Raw genomic sequence first — 23,844 nt, 5'->3', positions numbered from 1 at the left:
AATTAATATATAGCAAATGAATGATATCATTGTAAAAGTATTAGCTGTTTGATTTTGGCAATTTACTCTGTCAGTGTGTGTTAATATTTTGTAGCATTTTAGACAGTTTGTGTGTTTGTTTAGCACTTTACAAGATATTTAATATTCTTGGCTCCCACCAACCGAATGCCAGTGTGCCCATCCCTTTCAGTGTGACAACCCGAAGTCTGTCACACAAGACCAGGTGCTCCTGCTTAAACATCACTGTATATAGCCTGAGTTCTTCAACTTCATGAGATTATTGTCAGGTTTAAGTGTAATAAAATATGCATTGCTTTTTAAGACCATGCTAGGACATTTTGGTGAACGTTCAGTATGTGATTGTTACTATGAGATTTTTTTCCTGTGGCTTTAATTTCCAGGCTCTTCATTTATTTGTTTTTGTAAATACTTACTAGAGGCAACTAGTTGCCAGGTAAGGATGACCTCTGTTTCATTTATTTTTGTAGCTGATGGAGTCTTTGAAGAAAAGATCTTGAAAAGTACTGTTTTTGTTTTATTTTAAAATAGTTGTGTTTTCAACCACAAGTTGGCAAAATTACTATTTAGTTATAAGATAATACATACAAAATTTCTTACATGTAGTAGATATACAATAAATGATTATTTAATGACTTTCTGTGCTTGTAGCATTAGAATGTTTTGACTTGCTGATTATTTTAGTTCACACAACATAATTATACTACTGAAAAAAGATTTGGACATGTCTTGTTTGAAGTAGTAAAATGTGAACTAATTAACTTAATTAGAATTTGCCTAGATTTTTATCCAGTCTCTATCCCTTCCTCCTATTTGTTCATGAGGTTCATCATTTGGTATTCTAGCTACAGAGGAGAAACAAGGACCATGATTATACTTTTATTCCTTCACTCTTAGTTCTCTATTGATTAGGACTTGAGTGAAGGGAAGAATGAGTGCTGGACTAGCTGTAAGCTGTGATTGTCAGCATGGAGCACTTCAGCAGGAGGAATACAGAAACAACCAGTGATGGAGCTGCCTGGAAGCAGTTTATTTTGCAGTAGATTCTTTTTTAAGGGAACCAAAATGTGATAGAAAGTATATGGGATTGAAAAGGATCTATTAACTTTTGGAGAAATCAAGTCTGTGCTTTGTAAGCCAGTTTGCCCTAAGTAAGATAGGTTTTTATTTCTGTTTGGTATTCTGTTTCCAATTGCTTTTTAGTATAATTAATTTGAAAATTACAATTTCACCTTGCCATTCTGAAGGAAAAAAGTGAAGCTGTTTTTGAAAACTTGCCTTATTATTGTTAGATTTGTGTTCTAGTCTTCAGAAGAATTTTTTATAAATGAGCTAAGATTTTTTTTTTCTCTTCAGTTCCCTTTCCTTGTAAAATGAGAAGTGGAGATAGGTGATTTACGAGAGAACTTTCAGCTCTAGGATCTGACATTTCTCTCTGGAGGAGTTGGAATTTATTAGACTGCGTTTGTCTAGAGCTATCTTCTGGTGAATTGTTCTGAGAACCTGTTAGGATGAAGTATGGGACTCCATCCAGTTGTGGCCCTCTTTACTTCCTACACCTGGACCACATCTATAATCCCCCAGTAGATTGAAAATCTTTGTTTACAAAAGAGATGAAGAAAGAGCATATGAATAAACATTTTTCCCTTGAAAAAGCATTTGAGTACAAATCTGGCCAGTTGTAGCTTTTTCTTTCTTTCTTTTTTTTTTTTTTTTGTGCAGTACTGGGGATTGAACTCAGGGCTTCACGCTTGTTAGGTGAGCATTCTACCACTACCATTTTCTTTGTGTAACAAAATCTCATTATGGCGTAGGAAAGTTGGGCATTTTTTAGTACCATTGACAAAACTTACCTTTGTTTCTTGATATTCATGATTGAGATGCAAATTTAAAATGGATTTATTTTAAAAATACTGAATTCTGAATCACATGGTTTTATTAATTTTTATGTAAGAATTTATGCCAAATTCTTACTTATCCTAAGTCTCTATGCTAGAGACTTAATGTTCCTTGAATTGCTGGTATGCAGTTTGAGTGCTAAGCTGGTAAGTGTATAGTAATGTGGGATGGCAATGACTGGCAGTGTGTGTGTAAATAGCTGGGCAGTGCAGCTGAGCATCACTGAGGAAAGGTGAGCTTTGACTTTAGTGGCATGCATGGCAAGAGACACATTCTGCACAAAAAAATTAGTAATCAGGGTGTCAGTATTGATTTGTTTTGCGATGTTTAAATGAGAATTTTCTACGTTACTTTAATGTATTAGCATCATCAGAAGGTATGTGTAATATCTTGGGACTGAATAAGGGAATAGTTTTTTTTATTTTCTCTGTATACATGAGAATGACATAAAGAAAAGGGCATATACTCCCTTTTAGACTTGAATACCTTTTATTAAGATAGATTTTAACATAGCTTAGTACTATAAAACTTCTTAGGAAGGAAACCAAAGTGATTGTTGACTTGTTTTTATGAAATAAGCCGAGAGTTCATGAAATTCGTATCATAAAAGACTGCAGAAAGTACTCAATACGTCTCTCTTCCCTTGGTCACATGCAACATAAACTATTCTAGGAAAAGAAATGGTACCTTTTGATTTAATTATTCAGATTTCCGGTAAAGATGTTAGGCTATATAATATAATTATTTTGTACTTTACTTTGAACCAGTTTCTTGTTTTAGCTTGTAGCATTAAAAATAAAGACAATTTAGATCTTCCATATATCTACATTTTTAATGTTTTTTTTGAAATAGTTAAATATATAACGGTCATCTAATTTCAGATTTAACATTTCCAATTGCTTTAATCTCTCATTCTCCTTGTCATTTTAAAGAGCTTTTGGTCCCTAACTCTGTTTACCATGTACCTTTTCTTTTTTCTTCTGGGTATGGGTGGAAGGTAAGCTGAGGAGAGGAGATAAGGAACGGAGTCATAAGCATAATTACTGTTTACTACTTAATATTCCACGGTAGTCCATGTGTTAGTGATTTCTTAAGTCCAGAATACCCTTCTCCTTGTTTAGATAATCCTTATGTTTAAGTCCTCCTGTCTTTATGATTTTTTTTTTTTTTGCTTGAATTCATCCCACTCTCAACCCGTTTTACCATCTCTTTCTTGGTTCTACATCTAAAATCTAAATTTATTCTTTGCCATTATTTATAAGTAATATTATGTAGACCTTAAATGTCTAAAAGTAGACCTCTCCTCTTGCAAGTTATAGTTATTGTACTTGGTGGTATTTTCTGTCAAGGACGTTACTGTGTATAAGACAATGAAGTGCAATCCAAAATAATGCACATCAATAAAGTCATCCAGTATCCTCAAGACACAGGGAATGTATACATTCTCTTCTAAGCATTATGCAGAAGGGGTGTGTGTGTGTGTGTGTGTGTGTGTGTGTGTGTGTGCGCGCACACATTTAAAATAATGAATATCTCAATTCAGGCAGCAAACCTTTTTCTGCAGAGGGCTCAGTAGTGAATTACTTTAGGTTTGATGGTCTCTGTGACATCTGTTCAACTCTGCCTTTAACACAGAAACAGCCATAGAAAATATGTAAAGGAATGAGTATAAGTTTGTTTCAGTAAACAAACTATCTTTTCAAAATCAGGCGGCAGACTGGGTTTGGCCAGAGTTTGGTAGTCTCTACTTTTGGTTATCAGGCTGTCTTGCTTTTTTTTTTTTTTTTTTTTTCATTTTTCTTTTATTATTCATATGTGCATACAAGGCTTGGTTCATTTCTCCCCCCTGCCCCCACCCCCTCCCTTACCACCCACTCCACCCCCTCCCTCTCCCCACCCCTCAAGACCCAGCAGAAACTCTTTTGCCCTTATTTCTAATTTTGTTGTAGAGAGAGTATAAGCAATAATAGGAAGGAACAAGGGTTTTTGCTGGTTGAGATAAGGATAGCTATACAGGGCATTGACTCACATTGATTTCCTGTGCATGGGTGTTACCTTCTAGGTTAATTCTTTTTGATCTAACCTTTTCTCTAGTACCTGTTCCCCTGTTCCTATTGGCCTCAGTTGCTTTAAGGTATCTGCTTTAAAGTATGTATGGAGAGGAATGTTCAGGAAAGCATTACTACTAACATTTTTGTATTGGAGTTTTGTAAATTGTACTTGTTATGTTCCTTGAAATTTCACCTTTTAGTCATAAATTTAAAAATTTTAAAAAGTATACAATACTGTATACAAAATTATTTTCCCAAGTGTCTTTTGATTCTGTGAAAAGGCATTATCTTTCTGTCAAATTATAATTAGCAGTAACTCACTTGTGAAAACAGTCTGGAAAATGAATAGGTATTTAAATAAAAACCTCAGAAGGTTCTTAGGAGCAAATTCAGTTTCTTGGTTGCCTTCTTCAGAATCAGATGTGTTAAATTCTCCTTCATGGAAGGAATGTATATTGTACTTTAATTGGAAACTAAAATTACAACTACTTAAAAATTTTTTTTTATGATTGCTCTCTGTTTGCATCATTTTTCAGTAGTAGTAAATCTAGATGAAATGTTATTCAGTGAATAAGGCTAATTTCTAATGGATTTCATTTCTCCAATGGTTTTGGAAATATATGTATATATATACGTATGTGTGTATATATATTACAAGTGAAATGCTAATATGAAAGCATATTTATATTTATTGGTGCTAAGGATTTTAGCATAAATATCTAGAATAACAGGTTTTCTCAAAATGGGAGAGAATGTAAAGATTTTTAAAATGTAGCTGGTGATTTTGGTTTTATATTAATCTTCATTTGAAAAATAAGTCATCTCAATGATGATGCTATTTGTAAAATATGACTAGTGTTAGAATTACATTGTCAGTATTGATAAATTACTCAGCTTTACTTTAAATTGGAAATATTTTCACAATAGTTTTTTGTCTTGTTTCCTTTTAAATAAGTGCAGTCTAGGACTTTTGATGTTTTCCTGGTGAGATTGTTGAGTGATTAATTCTGCCCTTCCTTAAAAGAACATAATTGTTTCTTGTAAGAGCAGTACCTCTGCTTTATCACAGCAGCACTCTGCCAAAGGTGACTATAAGTCTGGTGCCATCAGCTGTTGAAGTACTTCCTGCTAAATGGCTTCTCTTTTGTGTATTTTTTCTTTCTGTCTTTTGAAAAGGAGAGAAAGTGCCGCAACAGAATTTTTCCATCTATTGTGTTTCAGTACTGAATTTTTCATACTGTGTTGTATTTTTCTTTTAAAATTCACTTTGCCATACTTGAAAAAAGAACTTAGACATTACATACCTGAGCATGGGTGCTAGGATAAAAGATTGCTTTTATTTATACATGAGAGTATACATTTCTTCTTCATTTAACTGAGACTACCATTATGTATGATTGCATTTCAGAGCAGACTAAGTAGTTCATTTAAAAATAAAAAAGCATATCAAAAGTTACCCTAAAGTATTGCCTAAAATGATAGATGTAATTCAGTTTGACCTCTTCAGAGATAATCTTAACTCCAAAATAGTGAGATATATTCAATCACTCTTAATTTTTGTGTGTGTCTCTGTATGTGTGTATATGTGTAGTACTTGGGTTTTGCACTCAGGGTTTTGTGCTTGCCAGGCACGTCCTCTACCATTTGAGCTATACCTCCAGCCTTTTTTTTTCTGTGGTTGTTTTAATATAGGGTCTCGATTTTTGCCCAGGTGCCTGGAGCCTCATCTTCCCTATCTCAGTCTCCTAAGTAGCTTGGGATTGTAGACACTGGAAGTTTTTGCCTGGGCAGTTCTTGAACTGTGATCTTCCTGAACTCAGACTCCCAGGTAGCTAGGGTTAGTAAGCAGCAGGCACCTGGTATCTAATTTGTTTATGAATCAAAAAAATTCCAAGCCAGCCTCACTCAGCACTCTGAGGCCAGCTTAGGCAAAAAGTTCAGGAGACCCCATTCTCAACCAACAAAAAGCTGGGTGTGATGGCACACCCCTGTCATCCCAGCTATGCTGGAAGCATATATAGGAGGATCACTGTCCTGACTGGCCAGGGAATAAATATGAGACCTTATTCAAAAAATAACTAAAGCAAAAAAAAGTGAGAGTGTGGCTCAAGTAGGAGCCTGCCTAGCAAATACAAAGTCCTGAGTTCAAATCCCAGTACTAGTGGCCTATTTCAACCCTGTTTATACTGTAGCTGCACATTTGTCTAGATACTGCAATTATTTTGTTTTAGTGCTTGTTTCATTCACACGAAAAAAAGTTGACTAATTTAATTTTCAAATACTATTGGACTTTTTTATTATAAATTGTTAACTTGTATTAACGAAGTTTTAAATGTTGGCCTACGCATCTTTCATGATCTTTTTTTTGTTGTTTTTACTGCAGAAATAGTACATGCTATAATTTCAGTTAATGACAGATTAGCAGAATGTTAGAAATTGTGAATCAGCAGTAAAAATTAAGCCTATCGACCTTTACTATTGTGAGGATGTGGCTGTCTTCATTACTTAATATATTGATTTAAAAATAGATTATTTTAAAGAGAAGTTTCAGGTTCATATTTCTTGTATATTCCCTGCGTATACATAATGCCTTTGGAATTACCAGTATCCTCCACAAGAATGATACGTTTGTTGGAAGTGATGGACCTACATTGACACATCATTTTTAACTAAAGTCCAGCATGGAGGTGGTCTGCTTCCTGTGGGGTTTGAAAAATGTGTGATGATATGCTTATGCTAAGGTAATACAAAGAATAGTTTCTTTGCTCTAAAAATTCTCTGTGGTCTGCTTATTGATCCCTTCTTCCCTCCAAATCCTAACAACTGCTGATCTTTTTACTGTCTTCATAATTTTGCCTTTTCTTTGTGGTTCCCACAGAGATTTCCACTTGTGGGTTTCTGCTTAAGTAAATTGTGACTCTGTTAGCCTGTCTGTCTTTCCAGTTTGGGGGCATTGTTTTGCCTTGTAACCTCACTTCTCTTACAGATCTAAGAAGATTTGTTGATTTTCCAGTTTGTTCAACTTCTTACTTCTTGTTAGGACAGAGTGATGGCTTCCAAGATTCTTATGTGCTGAACCTGAATCCAGAAATCTGTATTAATTTTTACAGGAGAAAAAGTACATGATCTTCAAAAAGAGGTTTTAAAACTCATGTTTGTTAAGTAGGTGAAACTATAGAATAGTACAAACTTAAAGTATGAATAATTGTTACTTGACAAAAGCTTGGCATGGGAAATATGTTCATAGATTTTAATATGCAAAATGAAATGATTTTTGCTATATTAATCTTTGGTAAATTGTTCAGTTAGCAATAGGAAATTAGTAAAAGTTTGAATAATAAGACATATGAGGAAATATTTAGGGACATTCATGATTATTCTATTTGAAAGTCTTGAGAAATATTTAATGGATGTTATGTTTATATAAATTATTTAAATGAGGAAATGTATTATACATTACAACCATTTGTGGAACTGAAAAAACAAACCTTCCAAACAATGCACAAACACATGGTTGGGTTTCTTCTTGAGATTTTGATTCAGTGAGTCTGGCATACATCTGCAGTTTTTTGTTTGGAAAACTCCATGGATGCTTGTGATATAGAATCAGAATCGAGAAATAGTTGATTAAATGTTTGACAGTATGAGTAGCAGTATTTCTAGTAAGGCACATGTGTGTAGAGAGGGAGGATATCATTTTAAAGCACTTTCAGCTTGTGATGAGTGAGGAAATACACTGATGTTTTGCTTTGCCACTGTCTTTGGAAACGGCTGTGAAACTGTGAGGTATGAAATATTTAGAAAGAAACCTGGCATTCCAGATTTGAGTTATGCTATTTCCTCTTGTTAGCGATTTATCACTGGGCATGAGAACCAGCAGTAGAAAAGACCATCTTGTCTAATGATGATGTTGAAAAGTCCAGTATTAAACTTGCAGGTGATCCTCATGCTGATCAGGTGACATTTCACAGATCAGATGACTACAGTACAGATATGCTGTCACAAATTACTTCTTGTCTTTTCAGTTTTCCCTCTGACAGCCTGTGACTTGTAGAAATTTTACTCTTATATTGGGTTGTACTATCTTGAGTAAGATAAATGAATGACATACTGCCTCTTTTATTTGTCCCTCATAACAGCTTTGAAGAAATCAAAGCTCTCAGCTGCTAAAGAATTTGTTTATACTCACACAAAATAAACAAGGACATTGGTTCTATTCTAAAAGCTCATTGTCTTTTTATTTCATAAGTGCTTTCATCAGTATTCTTTGACCATGTGGCAGTGGCCTTTTAACTTGGTTATTGAAAATATAATAGCATTATGATTAAATCACTCCAAGACATGTTAAAAGTAATAATCAACCACTGACCTTTATTTATGTGGTAGTAAGGTAATTCAGAGTCACAATACCTTGACAGATTTCTAGAATGGGAAAATACAACGTACCCTATTTGTTGAAAGGTATAAGAATGTACTAAAGAAATGGTAACAGAAGTTGCTATTGTTTCTGAGTCTAAAATTATGGTTTGGGTTTCTGCTAGATAAAATTGTGCACTTTGGGTTTACCTTTGCTGCTGAGGCAGGAGGGAACAATTTACCCTTAAAAGTCTTTCTTGGTTTGATTTTGCTCAAGAAAGTTACTTTCATTGAATATTTTGTAGTTAAATACATAATATCATAAGATAACTTAATAACACTTTAAAATTTATGAAAGTATATTCATCCTTTTACCCACCTTCAAATTTTGATAGGATATAAATGTATATTTTCAGAAACTGCACAAGATATCAAAATTCTCCATTTGCTTTCTGTTTCCAATATTCCATTCCAATGTTGAAAATTGAATATGCCACTTCTATAGAGATACAATAATGCCATTACTTTCCTTACCTTTTTTCTTATTTGGCAGGAATTGATGAACAGGCACTCTGAGAACATATGTAATCTTTAAAATCCTAATAATTTGCTAAGTATATATACCAGTCTTCATGTTACCACATTCTGCATAAAAGTAGAGGTTGTCAAAATAGGTGTGTCAGCCATTTTCCTAACATTCAGTGGTAGTGACGGCAGTGAAAACTTGCCTAGGAGCTATACTTTCAGAATTTATCAGTAACTGGTTACATGCCTTCTTCTTTTTACTACTTTTTGGTTCTACCTTGCTGACAGTATAGTACAAATTCTAGAAACTTCAATTAGTAACTCAAACAAATAATTGGAAGATTAAATGAATGGGTTACAAATGAAGATTCATGAAATTTCAAGACTTGTAATAAACCTTGAATCTAGTCCAATCTGCTGGTAAAGGCAGGACTAGAACATCTTTCTACTATCCTGTACTTTTTGTTTTTCTGAAAAATGAGCTAATATTAGTCCTGAGAATATATGACTGGACACAATCATGCTTCTTAGATTTAAAAAAATTTTCAGTCATAAATACTGATTGTGTGTCTATGTGTCATATATTTTTCCAAGCTCTGGGAGTGCAGAGAACAGATTTGACATCTTGTGTTACTGAGACTATCCTAAAGGTTAACCTAGCCTATAAGGAGCTACCTGGCCTATAGGATAGAAGGCTTTCACGCATACAGTCACAGATGTTGCCAATAGAAGGAAATAAGGAAGCTGCTACAGAATGCAGCATAGCTATATCATAAGGAAGAAAACAAAAGAGTAGCATGAGCATGTAGAAATAAGTTCGTTTTAAAACTTGAATGAACTCACTTTTGTGAAGATAATTGAAAAGTATTTTTTCTTTTCAAGCATTATCTACAATATTCTGTTCTTTTCAGTTAGATGACTATAGTAACATAATGGATTAAACCCAAAGTGCTATGTCTATTCTATACTGCTACTTTTTTTCCACTTTTAAAACACACTTAAAATAAACTAAATTTGTGGGGGAGAGGTTTTTTTTTTTTTTTTTTTGTCTTTTCGTTTTTGGTGCTGGGGTCGAACCCAGGGCCTCACGCATGCTAGGCAAGCGCTGTACCACCAAGCTACATCCCAGCCCTAAAATAAACTAAATTTATAAAAGCAGGCACATGGTTTACAGATTTTAGTACAGAAGAGACTATGGACTATGGTAAAATGTTTGGGCTCTGCCTTGCCCATGCCTTCTGCTCTCCCAAGAGAACCATTTTACTATGTCTGGTCATGTTGCTAATGTTAAATAAAAACAATGGCTTTGTCGTTTTTTCTTGATTTATAAGAAATTGTCTGTTGATTTCTTGCCTTGATAAATACTGGCTTAGATCCCCTCTGCTCCCAGTATAGTCATGTCATCTTTATAGATTTTAATAAGTGTTGTAGTTAACTTTTTATTTCTTGCTCTACCAAGAACTGGGCAGCAGTTCGAACCAAAAGTGACTCATAATGCCGTGCCCCACCACATGGACAGGTTATATATATTTTCTTTATTTACTGATACATAAAAATTGTATATATCAGAGGGTTACATGTGCCATCTTATACATGTACACAAATATAGGTAATGTTTAAATTAGATTAAGTTATGTTAAACATAATCTGTGTCCTCAAACATTTATCATTTTTCATGAAAAGAACATTTGTAATTCTTTCTTTTAGCTTTTTGAAACATGCAGCATATTATCATTTTCTTTAGTCACCCTACTATGGTAGAGCACTTGCCTAGCATGTGCAAGGCCCTGGGTTTAATCCCCAGCACCTCAGACTTGCCCATCGAGATAACCATGTAGTTTTATTCTTTTTTCTACCAAGGCAGTGTATTCCATTAATCATGGGAACCTTTTGATAACATTTTCTTACTTCTAGTTTTTCCTTTCTTTTTCCTTTCTTTCTTCTTTTAAAATGGTGCTGAGGATTGAACTCATGGCTTCTTACATACTAGAACATACAGTTAGTGTACTCTACAATTGAGCTGCTGTCCCAGTCCTCTCTCTATTTCTAATTTAACTTTGCTAAGTCCTATTCCTCTTACATAGCTATAGGCTCTAAAATTTTGGTTGGTTCATCCTTTTAGACATGAAGGCATTTATAAAGAAGTTGTCTGAAAATTACAGCTTTATTTGGAATACAGAATTTCATTTTTTTGCTTAACCTGCTGGAGCATATTGCTGTGTTATCAAAATTAATATTTAATGTCCAGAACTAACATGAAAAATGATTCTAGGATATTATTTTTTGGTTGACATAGTGTTACTCTCTGTATTTGTCTTTTTTACATTACTGTAATGAAATACCTGTGGTAACTAACTTAGAAAAGGTTTGTATTTCATTGTTCTAGAGGTTCTAGTTCATGATCTGGTAGCCTCATTTCTTTGGACCTCTGGTAACAATATTAAATTGCAAGTGGCAGTGTGTGTGTATCTGAGCACAGCTCTTACTTCACAAGCCAGGAAGCTAAGAGAGACCAGAAGTGTAGCTTCCCACATTATCCTTCAAGAGCATACCCCCAATAACCTAAAGATCTCCCCTTAGATCCAACCTCTTAAGAGTTCTACCACCTCCCAATATTACTACTCTGGGGATCAAGCCTTTAGCACCTAGGCCTTTGGGGAATATTCAGCATCTAAACTATAGTACTACCTAATTGGTTTATCATGTTTACATATTACTAAAAATTATATTTGGTTCAGCTTTATAGTATTGGGTAATCCTGACTTTATTAAATAATCATATGTGAAATATGGCTTAAATATGTTCTTTCTGTGTTCATTATCTAATTTTAAGATGACTTAGAATAAGGTAGGAAGTGACATTTACATGTGAAAATTATTTTTAGTGTAATTCCTGTAGTATGGTCATTCATTCATACTATAGGTTCTGGAATTAGACTGCTGGGTTCAGATCCCACCTTCTTCACTGACTATGTGGCCCTGGGCATGTAACTTGTGCTTGGGTTTCTTTATTTGTAAAAACAGAGCTTATCATAGACTTACTTTAGAGAGAATATATGTGTAGTACTTTATACTTAGTAAATGTTCCATAAATCTCGGCTGTGATAATGATGAAGATGGATTTAAAGAGCTCTTAATTCCTTCTTTATCTCTTCCTTCTTAATCTCTTCCTTCTTAACCAAACCAACTAACCAATTAATCCACTGCAACAATAAAAGTCACTTATGAAATTCAATGTATGCTTATTTGGAAACTGATAGGTACTACGGTTCAAAAAAAAAAAGATTTACTAGCGCTGATTTAACTAGCTCATCAGTCCTGTATAATTCTTCCTCATTATTCTTCATTAATTGCTAGTTTATTATGTTACTTTCTATCTGTATAGTTCCTCTCATCTATCGCTTACCTAGAGGATTGTGTCTTAATTATCTAGTAATGTATTCAGTAGCTCTGCTCCCAATCTGTTTTAACTTTGTCTTCTGCATTTCCTCTTCATAACTTTGCCAGTTGTTGTGGTGCTTGTCTGGATGAGAATCAGGAGGCCAACTGTGCAGGAAGTATCTGGCATGGGTCATGGGTCAGAAAAATTAACTGGTTTGCTCCAGAAACAAAGATGAATAGATTAGGTAGATATCCTAGCTCTTGATAAACGGTAGAAAAATTGAGCTTTTAAAGGTAACTGAGATAGGAAGATTGTTACTATTTTCAAAAGAATGCATTGGAGTTCAGAGTAATAAGGTAAGATGACACCAAGAAAATGATGTATTGATGTATGGTCAGTTTGCCCTATAATTGACCCATGTATAAAAGAACACATCAGAATAATAAATGAGTATTTGTCCATTTAACAAATACATTTACAGGATTACTCAAAGGGTAGTCCTCTTTTCCTTTGATTAGTTTTCATTTTAATTTCAGACATTTGTTTCTTCATTTAACTGTGAATATAGCCATGATAAATGGGAATGCTTTACCAAGTAGAGGTTAATGTGTTTGATTCATTTTCAAAGAAGAATGTTAATTCTTATTTGAAATGTCAGTATTAGGAAGAATCATGCATGCAAGAAGTAACAGTCTCTATAGATGTGAAAGAATATGAATATTTGTATTTATGACATGCTAGTTTGTGATCTAAAATAGTCAAGTTTGAAGCTTTTTTTAAATATTATTTATACTTTTAGGTAACAGTTTTAACTAAGTAATACATTGTGTTCAATTACAATAATGGTTATCATTTGGTGAGTATACTGTGTATGGTTTAATTCTCACTCGATTCTGTAAACTGGACTAGACAGATCTTACCTACATTTCGCAGATTAGAATACCGAGAGGTATAATAATTCTTGACAGATCACATAAAGTAGTGGCAGAATTCACATGTGAACTGACTTGATAGTAGAGATCTTAATTCTTATTGTGCCTCACATATTCCTGTGGCACCTATAATAAATAAACTAATCTACCTACCAAGGTATCTCCTCTGGAAATTTGGACTGGAATTCTGATATACTACAACTGTTGAGAACTACTTGCTCTAAAATTGATGATCTTTCTACCATATTTCATCTCTCTCTCTCTCTGTCTGTCTCTCTCTCTCTCTCTCTCTCTCTCTCTCTACACACACACACACACACACACACAATCCAGTCTTTAAAATTTAATTTTAAGCTTTATGTTAAGGTAAAATAATAAATTGTATTATGAATTTTCTCTCCTACTCCATAGGACCATTTTGATGGTAGGACACTTTGGGTCTGGCTACAGCTGCATAAAAAAAGAAGAAATCAGTTAACTTTGAGAAAAATCTTTTCTTTAAGCATGATCACAAAATATAAATAATAACTGCTTTCTAGAGTTACTGTGAAGATTAAATGCAGTTATGTATTTAAGGCACAGTATGATACTTTGTAATGGGTTTATTGTTATAAGAAGCTGTATTCATCATTTTAGCTGTGAGTTTAGTGAGTGTATCATATTGTAAAAAAAAAAAAAGACAACTTTGTCTAGAATAGGACCATACATAGTACAAGAGAAAAACCTTTCTTGACTTTCATGTGATTGACTTCCTAGATTTATAGACATTGTCTGTGATAAAATACTGATTTATGACTAGGGTAAATTGAGTTTCAAAGCTAGTAGGCTACTTCCTAGAATGCCAAAATCAGTAGAGTTGCTTGTTACTGTTTGCTTTCTAAGGACCAGTTTTGTTTATTTCTAAATCAATTTTTGTCTATTATAGTTAATATTCTGATCAAGTATTTCACTTTAATATGATATAAGGTGAAATATGAATGCAAAAACCTTTTTTAAATAAAAAAGTTTGAGATAACAACTTTGGGAAGATTTCTCAAATGCCACTTTCTTACAATTTCCCATCTTACTCAATATAACGTAACTGTAAGTGATAGGAAATAAAGTAATAAAGACTCTGCATTCATGTTCCATTGCCAGTATCTTTAAAGTTCCACTGAAAAAATTAAACTGAAAATCTTACACTTGAATAGTGCTGCTGTGTTTTACTCAAGAAAAGCAAGTCTGAATACTACTTAATAGATATATGCTCAAAGAAAACATCTTTGGCTAATATCAAAAGATGAGGTGGGCTGGTGATGTAGCTTGGTGGTAGATAACTTGCCTAGCATGTGTTAGGCCCTGGTTTCAATCCCCAGCAGAAAAAAATTAATAACATTGCTGAAAAGATGAGCAAAGTTATATATGTTTTGTGATAAAATAATATGTAAGGTAGGTATAATTTTTGTGCTTCTTCACAGTAGCTCACATTTTAAAAATTAGTTATTAATCCCATTCTGGCTAGATAAGAGAGGCTTACGTCTCTTGATTCGTGTAAAATGGGAATTATAAAATATGCTGATTGGTCCCAGAAAGAATAATTTTGTAGAAAAGATTAGAATTAGATTCACTCTGTTGGGAGAAAGGTGAAGGTCTGTCTTGTTAACTTTTTTTTTTGTGGTTCAGAGGTTTGAACTCAGGACCTGTACCTTGAGGTACTCCACTAGCCCTTTCTTTATGTGAGGTTATTTTCGAGATAGGATCTCATGAACTATTTCCCAGGGTTGGTTTCGAACTGTAATCCTCCTGAGCTCTGTCTCCTGAGTAGCTAGGATTACAGGCGTGAGCCTATAATACTGTGGCTCACACCTGTAGCAGGGTATCTTGTTATCTTAAAAAAGGAATGGGTGAATGGAGTCCTAGACATTTTTGTTTCTTTGTCCTATTGGTAAAATTTGGGTAATGTCAGTGCCAGCAATTTGAAAAATTGCTTCTGGAGACGAATTTGAGCTGCTGCTATGGCAACATTCTGCCACCGCCATTACTTCTACTACCAAGGACTGGAGGCATGTGAAGAATGTGGTTGTATGAGTTAAATATACTCAGTCTATAGTTTATAAAATAGGCACTTGTTAGTATAAGGTAGAAAAATATCAATTGAAAATAAAATCACCTAGAAAAATTTCTAGAAGAAAAATTTAAAAACGCTTACAAAACAGGAATTCAGCCTGTGGTACCTTTACTTTTGCATTAAGCAGAAACCTATAGCGTGTATTAGTAGAATCTAGAAATAATTGATTCATCTGGATGTGAGTTTGTACACAGCTATAGTTTTATCAGATCCTATCAAGCATTTTTAATTTGTCTTTTTTATTTTCTATTGGTATTTATTAGCTAATCAAAATAGATTAGAATGGCCGTGTTAAAATGATTACCATCTTATTTCAAGTTTATGAATGAAAGTAAAATGTATATAACAGTGCCTGATATGTAGAGAATTCTGTAAATGAATTTTAAAATATGTTTTGTTCTTAGCATACTTACTAAGAGAATAAAGCTGGGGATGTAGCTCAGTGGTAGAGGTAGAGTATGTGCTTAGCATGCCTTAGGTCCTGGGTTTAATGCCCAGCAACACAAACACACACACACACACAAATGGTGAACTCTGGGGACCAGAATGCATATTCCTGTTCCATCTCTGCTACTGCCTAGTTGTTTTACTTGGGGAAAGTTACTTAATTTCTCTGTACTTTAGTTTCTTGTCTGTTTAAATGGGGGGTAATAACATATTCTTTATGGATTGTGAGGGTTAAATGAGTTAATTTATATAACATGTTTACATTAATGCCTGACATATGGAAAAGTTTATGCAAATGTTTGTTGTTACCATCTTTAAATTTGTATTCATCCATATCTATTCCTATTATAACTTATTGAAACATTCATTTTGGTATGTAGTACTTCATTATATTTTTAACTTATTTAAAAATGACACTGTAAGAATGAAAAATGACAGTAAAAAATTGTTTCTAAAAGCAATATTCTAAAATGACATTTGCCTACCTTTCAGATTTGTTTACCAACGAGGGCAAAATGTTGGGGGCTCCCCAGGTCAACTACCTTGTCTCCTCTTTTATTGTAAGAGGAAGAAAACAATTTGAGTGGAAGTTAAGTATATTAACGTGTTTGTTTTTGTATGTTGCTAATTTTAATATTTCATTTTTTTTGTATGGGAACAGTTTTCTTATCTCTTTTAGATCTGTAATCTTCTGATTGTCAGTAGAAACTGTTTATATTGATGGTTAACAAACCTAACTGAATCTCTAACTCAGTAAGTGGTCTGAATTGAATAGACCTTCAGAGTATTTATTAGTTACATAGTTTGTAAGCTTCTCTGATAAAATACTCACACATACTGAAAACTCCTTAATAGAATTGATAACAGCTTTGGTCGTCCAGGAGTAGAATGTTACTGCCAACATGACAGCGGAGCTGCAGTAATCCAGCTCCAGTTCCTGATTAACGAGGTTAGTGAATTGTGTTTCTCTCTCATGCTTCTAGCTGAAATCGAGCCACTACTCTTGCAGATTTCTTGCATGCATTCATATTTAAATATTAGAACGAAAGGTAACTTCTTGAGGGTAAAAGATACTAGTAATTCATTTTAGACACCATCATAGACAGCTGGTTTATGTTTTCTCAAAGATGGTGCATTTAAATTTTATTTCAGGAATATTGAAAGTTATATAGCATAAAAGTCTGTGAGAAAATAGTTTTATAATGAGATTATAAATAACAGAATATACTTTCATGAATTTCATCAAATACAGCCTTGAAACCAGCTTGAGGTTACTGCCTCAAGTTGTGTCACTTGTGGGTTGAAGTCACCAATGATGCCTTTCTTTTTTGCTAAGAATATGAAGTATGGAAGGAGCTAGAGGAAACAGCATTGTATTAGCACAGGAAAACACTGTGCTTGCAGATTTTCAAAAATACATAAACACCTCTGAGAGTAAATGTTTATTTCAAGTAGCGACAGGCAAGGAAAGCTGGTCATGGAAGGAAAGGAGAGAAATTACTCACAAAAAGGCTCGGAATGTGGACATTTTGTGGACATTCTTTTGCCCCCAAATCCTTAGAATCCGTGGAATAAATTCCTAAATGTATATGAGAGAAAATAAATTACTGAATACCTCTGGCTCTTAATAAATCCTCACACCAGGATTTAAAAGAGGTGCCATTAATATGAAATGGTAAAGATTGACAATATAAAAAAATCAAAACTGAGATCCAAATGATTTGTGATTGTATAGGCTTTTTAGGGTTGAGTGATAGAAATAAGAGGATGCTTTCTAGGGAAAAAGAAAGTTTGGACTTTGTGTATTTTTGCTTTCCAGTTATTATGCTGTGCTAAAGAAGCTGCATAAGAATTTTACCGAACTTAGATCCTCTTTTGTAAATCTTATCTTGACAGCTGTTTTCATTATACTGAAGAGAAGAGAAACTGTTTTAAAAGGGGGAGAATTTTAATATTTCTCATAATAACATAAAGGATTGGGATTGGAAATCTTTTTTGAAATCAGTACAGATCTTCACACTATAAGTACTTGTCTTCTTATTCTGAGTAGAGATGAAGGGTACCTGACTCACTCAAGGAAGAACACTTGGATGTCTTAATAAATCAACTCTTAATCTAGAGATTCTTAAGCTTATTCACACATGATAAGCACCTCTGGAGATTTTTTTAAATGCACCCGTGTAGGTCCTTGCTCTGAAAATTCTGATTTTTTGAGTTTGGTAAGATGAGCCACCTGGATGATTCTCAATACTGCAGGTCATTTTCTTCCTCAAAAATAGTAGTACCAGATGTTTTAACTTTCTGAATTTGTCGGATTTCTCAGCCACTCAGACATTGGAGTTACGGTGTGCTAAATGCTGTCTTTGTTCTCTGTACCTTTTTAGAAGCTGAAGTATATCTAGGTATTGTACTCTCATAAGGATTTGTCTTAAACCAAATCAAATAAAGTTTATTTCATGTCATATTTTGCTGTTAATCAAGGAAGAATATACAAAATTGATAAAGTAATTTATGGCCTGATCTCTAATTTTAAATTGTTATCTCAACCATACTGTCCCACTAGCTTCTAGTATACTTTTCATTTATAAGATTATATTTAAAATTTTTAGAAGTCAAAGCATTAATTTATATAACATGTAATACACTCTTCTACATCTGCTGTTTAGAATTTGGGTGAGGCAAGTGTTTCTTAGAACTAAATCTGTTGGCAGAAACTTGAAACTTGAGGAGATATTTGGGCAACTGTTTAGACAAACAGATGTTTTTAAAAAATACCATGTGTAAAAATATCTTTATTTCCAAGGGAGCGCTTGTGAGTGCCTTGGCTGATGACACCTTACACTTGTGGAATTTACGTCAAAAAAGGCCTGCTGTACTACATTCACTCAAATTTTGCAGAGAAAGGTAAGAATGCTCTCAGTTTTTCCCTGTTTATAGGGTATTTGCTATTCTGTTTTAATGTATTTTCTTGAATTTTATGTTTCAATTGTTTTGTGATTGGCTTCATATATAATCTAAAAAATAATTTTAAAATGTCAAAGGATAAGCTGGGCATTGGTGGCTGACACCTATAATCCCAACTCCTCGGGAGGCAGAGATCTCTTTTTTGTTGTCAATCTTTTGTTGTTCTTTGTCTTGTTTCAGAGGCTAAGTCATCTAAGTGATTTTGGTTGAGTCATGCTTTCTCCTGAAAGGGCAGAAGTGAAGGACAAGTTAATGGGAGGTGGGGTGGGATAGGGAAGAATGGTAAGCAAAAATTTAGGATTCAGTTGTTTTCCTCCTGCTGGGAACCACATACATTTCTTTTGGTTTTTTCAGAAATCACAGTCTGTGTATAAGATCGGAAATCTCCATACAGTAAACTTTTTTGCATAAAAGGGAAACCATTGCATAAACTGAAACCTGTTTCATTTAACAACATATCTGATAGATTAATTGATAATAGCATTTAAATCTTCCTTAGTTATTTTCACAACTAAATGCTGTTGTGTTTTATGGAAGATCTGCAATGCATTCAGTCTTCACCAGTGGACATTGAGATCATTTTCAGCCTGCTGTTCACTTTGCTCTACTGTGACATATTATGCACATGTACAGATATATCTACAAGATAAATTTGAAGAAGTGGAATAGTTTGGGTAAATAGATCTCTTCTAATATGATTTGTGAACTTTGGGTATCAGTTGGAAAGGCCCTTTGTACTCCACTTTTATGAAATGTCTTTCATGTGTTGTTTATGTTTGGCAGTACTGGGGTTTGAACTCAGGGCCTGTGCTTACTAGCCAGGCACTCTACTTTGTACCATGCCTCCAACCCTTTTTATCTTGTTTTATGTTATTTTTTAGATAGGGTTTCACACTTTTTGCCTGGGGCTGGCCTTATCCTCCTGCCTATGCCTCCCATGTAGCTGGAATTTCAGGCATGTATCACCATGCCCTGCTTGTTTATTGAGATGGGATCTTGCAAACTTTGTGCCTTTGGCTGATCTCAAACTATGCTTCTCCTTATCTCTACCTCCTGAATTCCTACAGATGTGAGCCACTATGTCCAGTCCTCAGATATGTTCTTATAGAACTCTTAAGTTTTTATACTTCACCTTTTTGTTTTGTTTTAGTTGTACTAAGGTTTGAACTCAGGGTTTGAACACTTGCTAGGCTGGTGCTCTACCACTCAAGCCACACCTTCGACCTGTTTTGTTTTAGTTATTTTTGCTATAGGGTCTCATGTTTTTACCTAGGCTGGCCTTAACCACAGTCCTCCTATTTATGCTCTCAGCATAGCTAGCTGGGACTAGTACAGACAGGCATGTACTATTAGTTGAGCATAGGGTCTCACTAACTGTTTGCCCAGGCTGGTCTCAAAATTCCATCCCCCTGATCTCTACTTCCCTGGGAGCTGGGATTGCAAGCATGATCTGCCATGCCCACTTATATTTCTTCTTTGAGTCATATGGAACTTATTTTGGCATGAAATATGTGTAAGGATATAGTCTCATCTCCCCTATAGCTTATAAGGCATATTTTATTGTGTGTGTGTGTGTGTGTGTGTCATATTGATGTAGTCATTGGCCTCTAAACTAAGCAAGCTAACAAGGCTTCTGGAAGTGTAGTAGTTCAGACTTTTTCCAGCCAGTTCCAGGCCTGTCTGGTTATATGGGCCTGGATGAGGACTGAGACAAGACTGGCTGGCAGTCAGTAGCAATTTGTTGTTGGTCTATATTTTGTCTGGGAAGATAAGTCATCTAAGTGGCTTTAGTTTAATAGTGTTTCTACTTCGTCCAGACAGGCAGAAGAGAAGACATTATTAGTAGAGAAGTGGGGGATGGGGAAGAGGCATAAGCAGAAGTCAGGATTCAGTTACTTTCCACCTCAGTTGAGAGGGAATGAGGTCTGCCTCTCAGCTTCTGGGCAGTCTGTCAGTGGTATCTCACGGAGAGCTCTGTATCGGTCTCAGTTGTCGTACAGTATGTTTTGTGAGATAGACTTCTGGTCTCAGTACATACCCTCTCAACAGGATCATTCCACCTGCTGGAAATGGAACTGGAGATTCAGCACAGTGGTTATTAAACCAGTGTGCTCTTACCCCCGTTCCCAGGGCATTTCGCAATGTTTAGAGACATTTTCCATTGTCACAGGTGGGCATGGGGGTACTGTTGGTATATAATAGGAAAAGGCTGGAGATTCCTCTACATGTGTGACAGTGCACAGAATGGGGCTCACAACAAACATTTATCTGGTCCAAAATATTAGTAGCATCAAAGTTAAAAAACCCCAAGCCCTAGCATATCAAAATGATATTATTTGGCTAACCTAGTGATATTTTAAATCACCATTCACTAGAGAGATTCTGCCAGAAGCTAGGATTTCAACAAAAGGGTATCTCTGATGCTTTATTTATTAGTGCATGTCCATATTTCTCACTGGGCATAGCAGTTCACAAGCACAATTACTATAAGTTATGGTAAATATTCATGGGGAAACCATCAAATTTGAAGAAGTCCCAGAATTAGGATCTGACTGTAGTCAGATATGAAGTGTGCCTCTTCAATAGTATCTCTAAGGATGGACTCCAAGAAATTGTGATAAACATTGATGGGGAGTGGTAAGTCAGTCTATAAGGTACCTTGGCAAACAAAAGGCACCTTTGTGTGAAGTGCAGATACGGGCTACTTTAGTGGATAAGGCCTTACATTGTTCACCACTTCCTTCCTTGATTGGGTACTGTCATTCCAGGCACTGCTCACAGAATTGTATGCAGTAGCCTCAAAAGTTATAAATGAAAAGAACTGATTTGTTTTTTCCCCAGTTTTGAGTCCTATAACATGTTTACCCATTTGCCAGTCAAAGCTATTTCAACATATTCAAAGTTCAGCTCCCCTTTTGGAGCTGTGCAGAGTGGGTGGGGACAGAGACCAGACCTGGCACGAGGCCAGTAGCAGTTTGCTGTCTGAAGATATGTTAGGTACATATCTTTTTTTTTTTTTTTTTGGCAGCACTAGGGTTTGAACTCAGGGCCTCCCACTTGCAAGGCAGGCACTGTACCACTTGAGCCACTCCTCCAGTCCCTGAAGATAAGTTAGGGCAGTAGTAAACAAGGAGCTGCAGAAGGAGCGAGTGGTTCTTGAATTAATCGTCTGGGTGAAGTTCTTTAGGATTGTTACACACTTGTGTGGTAGTGGTAGACCTTAAAATGCTGAGGAATGGGCCCCGGTGCTTAATGGACAAACCTTGTTACAGTTTCTCAGGATGGAAGATTTCTTCAAATGACTGAAAGGATAAAAGTGGCACTGGGAACCTGCCCACTGCAGCAGTATTTGTTCTTCATGCAGCCTGAGCCCTGTGGCATTTAGGACTTGTGGAATGCTCTGAGGGCTACATCCTCATGGAAGCCTTTTGTGCACAAGCTTTCCTTGTCAGGAGAAGGGACAGATTCTTCATTCCCTGCCCACTCTTCTATCCTTAATGTGTGGGAAGCCATCCTTTTCCTTATACCAGTCCTTTGCATTCAGTGTTTATATTCTGCATCAGTTAGGAGGTAGTCTGGGCTGGGCTGTGAGCTCAAGGACTTAATGGAGGAATTTATTTTTTATTTCCTCTATGTATCCTTGTGGGTTTGCTCAAACACTGTTCATTTTTGTCTGGGCAAAGGCCCCAGAATCTTCAGAGAGGAATGCATAGTCTTTACAATATTGCCAGACTCTGAAGTTCGGGGAAGAAGAGAATGTGCTGAAACATGCGTTGACTCTTACAGCCTCTTCCTGGAAGCGACACACCTCTTCTACTCTTATTTCAAGAGCCAGAGCATAGCACATGGCCACCCCTAATTCCAGTGATAAACCCAGGAAAAGGGAAGTCTGGTATATTTGCAAAATGTTGTAGTGACTGCCACACTTAATTGTTTTTACTTCTGACATAGAAGTACAGGAAACTATAGCTGAGTTAGTTTCCCCTCATTCTTACTTGAATTTGGACTTAGTTAAATTGCTGTGTCACTTTTATGCCATTTGCATTTTTATTTCTGAAAACTAAGAAAGGATGAAAAAAATAAGAAAAGTTTATAAAAAGCTATTTCATAAGATTTTAAACAATTGTAACTTGAGCATTTTACACATTCTTATTTTCATTAGTTAGATTTTATTTTAGTACAAATTTCTGTAGCTATATTAGAAATTATGTTTCCGTATTTTTAAATAGGATCCTTGCAGATGTAAGAGTTGTTCTAGTTTTAATTATGTCAAAATATGTACAAATCTTACCATCTTAATTTTATTTATACAGTTTAGTAGTGTTAAATTTAGGCACATTATTGTGCAGTCCTGCAGTGTGGATACATTTTGATAGAACTTGAGCAAGTTACTTTGCTGCTTTTGAGTTGATTTTCCATTTTATAAAAAATTGTCCTGTAAGACTTACAATCTTAATTATTTCATTTCTCTTAAATGTCAAATAACTTTATCCACCTCTCCTTGTTTACTCTGTAGATAATTATAGAAAGACTGATAGGCAGTTTGGTCCTTATTACTGAGATATATTTTGACAGCATGAACTAGACAGGCCTTTTTTTTAGGATCTTGGTCAAAGCTAAGACAAGTTGAGCTTCCCAGATGCCCAATAAAATGACATTTGTCCATACTAAATAAATATGTATTTTAATATCCCTAGAATGATTTTGAGTTGAGGGCAAACACAAAGTTAGCTTCCAGAACAGTGAGAGAGAATAGATTTATGCTGTTTTAAGCTGCTCCATTTGTGATAATTTGTTATGATTGCCCTAGGAAACTAATATGTCCTTTATCTGGTAGCTGTAGAATATGGTAACTTGATGTACTTACTTTGCTTTTTGCATTTTGTTTTCTCCTTTAAAGGACATTTAATTAGGAAGAAGTCAGGTGATAATAAGTCACCTGATAAAAAGCTACAACTATTTACTACTCTTTTTCATCAACATGAGTTAGTATGACCAGTATTCTGAACCAGGTTGAATTTGTGCATGAAATTTGAAATAACAATTTATAGCATTTTCAGACTGAGGACTGATTATTATATATGTAGACTTTCCTATTTTGGACCTAATATTATTGCCAAATACTTGTATCTGTTGGTTGTGTAACTCTATTGTTTATGAAATC

General features: G+C 34.9%; 1 protein-coding gene across 10 annotated transcripts in view; it reads left to right on the top strand.

The window, feature by feature from the left end:
* Window positions 1-23,844, top strand: part of Stxbp5 (syntaxin binding protein 5) — a 164,425-nt gene that overhangs the window by 4,653 nt on the left and 135,928 nt on the right. For all 10 annotated transcript variants that reach the window (XM_020168715.2, XM_020168716.2, XM_074072510.1 and 7 more), the window contains exons 3-4: window positions 16,584-16,665; window positions 18,520-18,620. In XM_020168715.2, the coding sequence (XP_020024304.1) occupies window positions 16,584-16,665; window positions 18,520-18,620 (183 nt within the window). The remainder of the gene's footprint in view (window positions 1-16,583; window positions 16,666-18,519; window positions 18,621-23,844) is intronic.

This window comes from Castor canadensis, chromosome 1, assembly GCF_047511655.1.
Source record: "Castor canadensis chromosome 1, mCasCan1.hap1v2, whole genome shotgun sequence".
Taxonomy (NCBI): Eukaryota; Metazoa; Chordata; class Mammalia; order Rodentia; family Castoridae; genus Castor; species Castor canadensis.
Note: the sequence above shows the minus strand (reverse complement) of the source record. Positions and strands in the feature narration are given on the sequence as shown.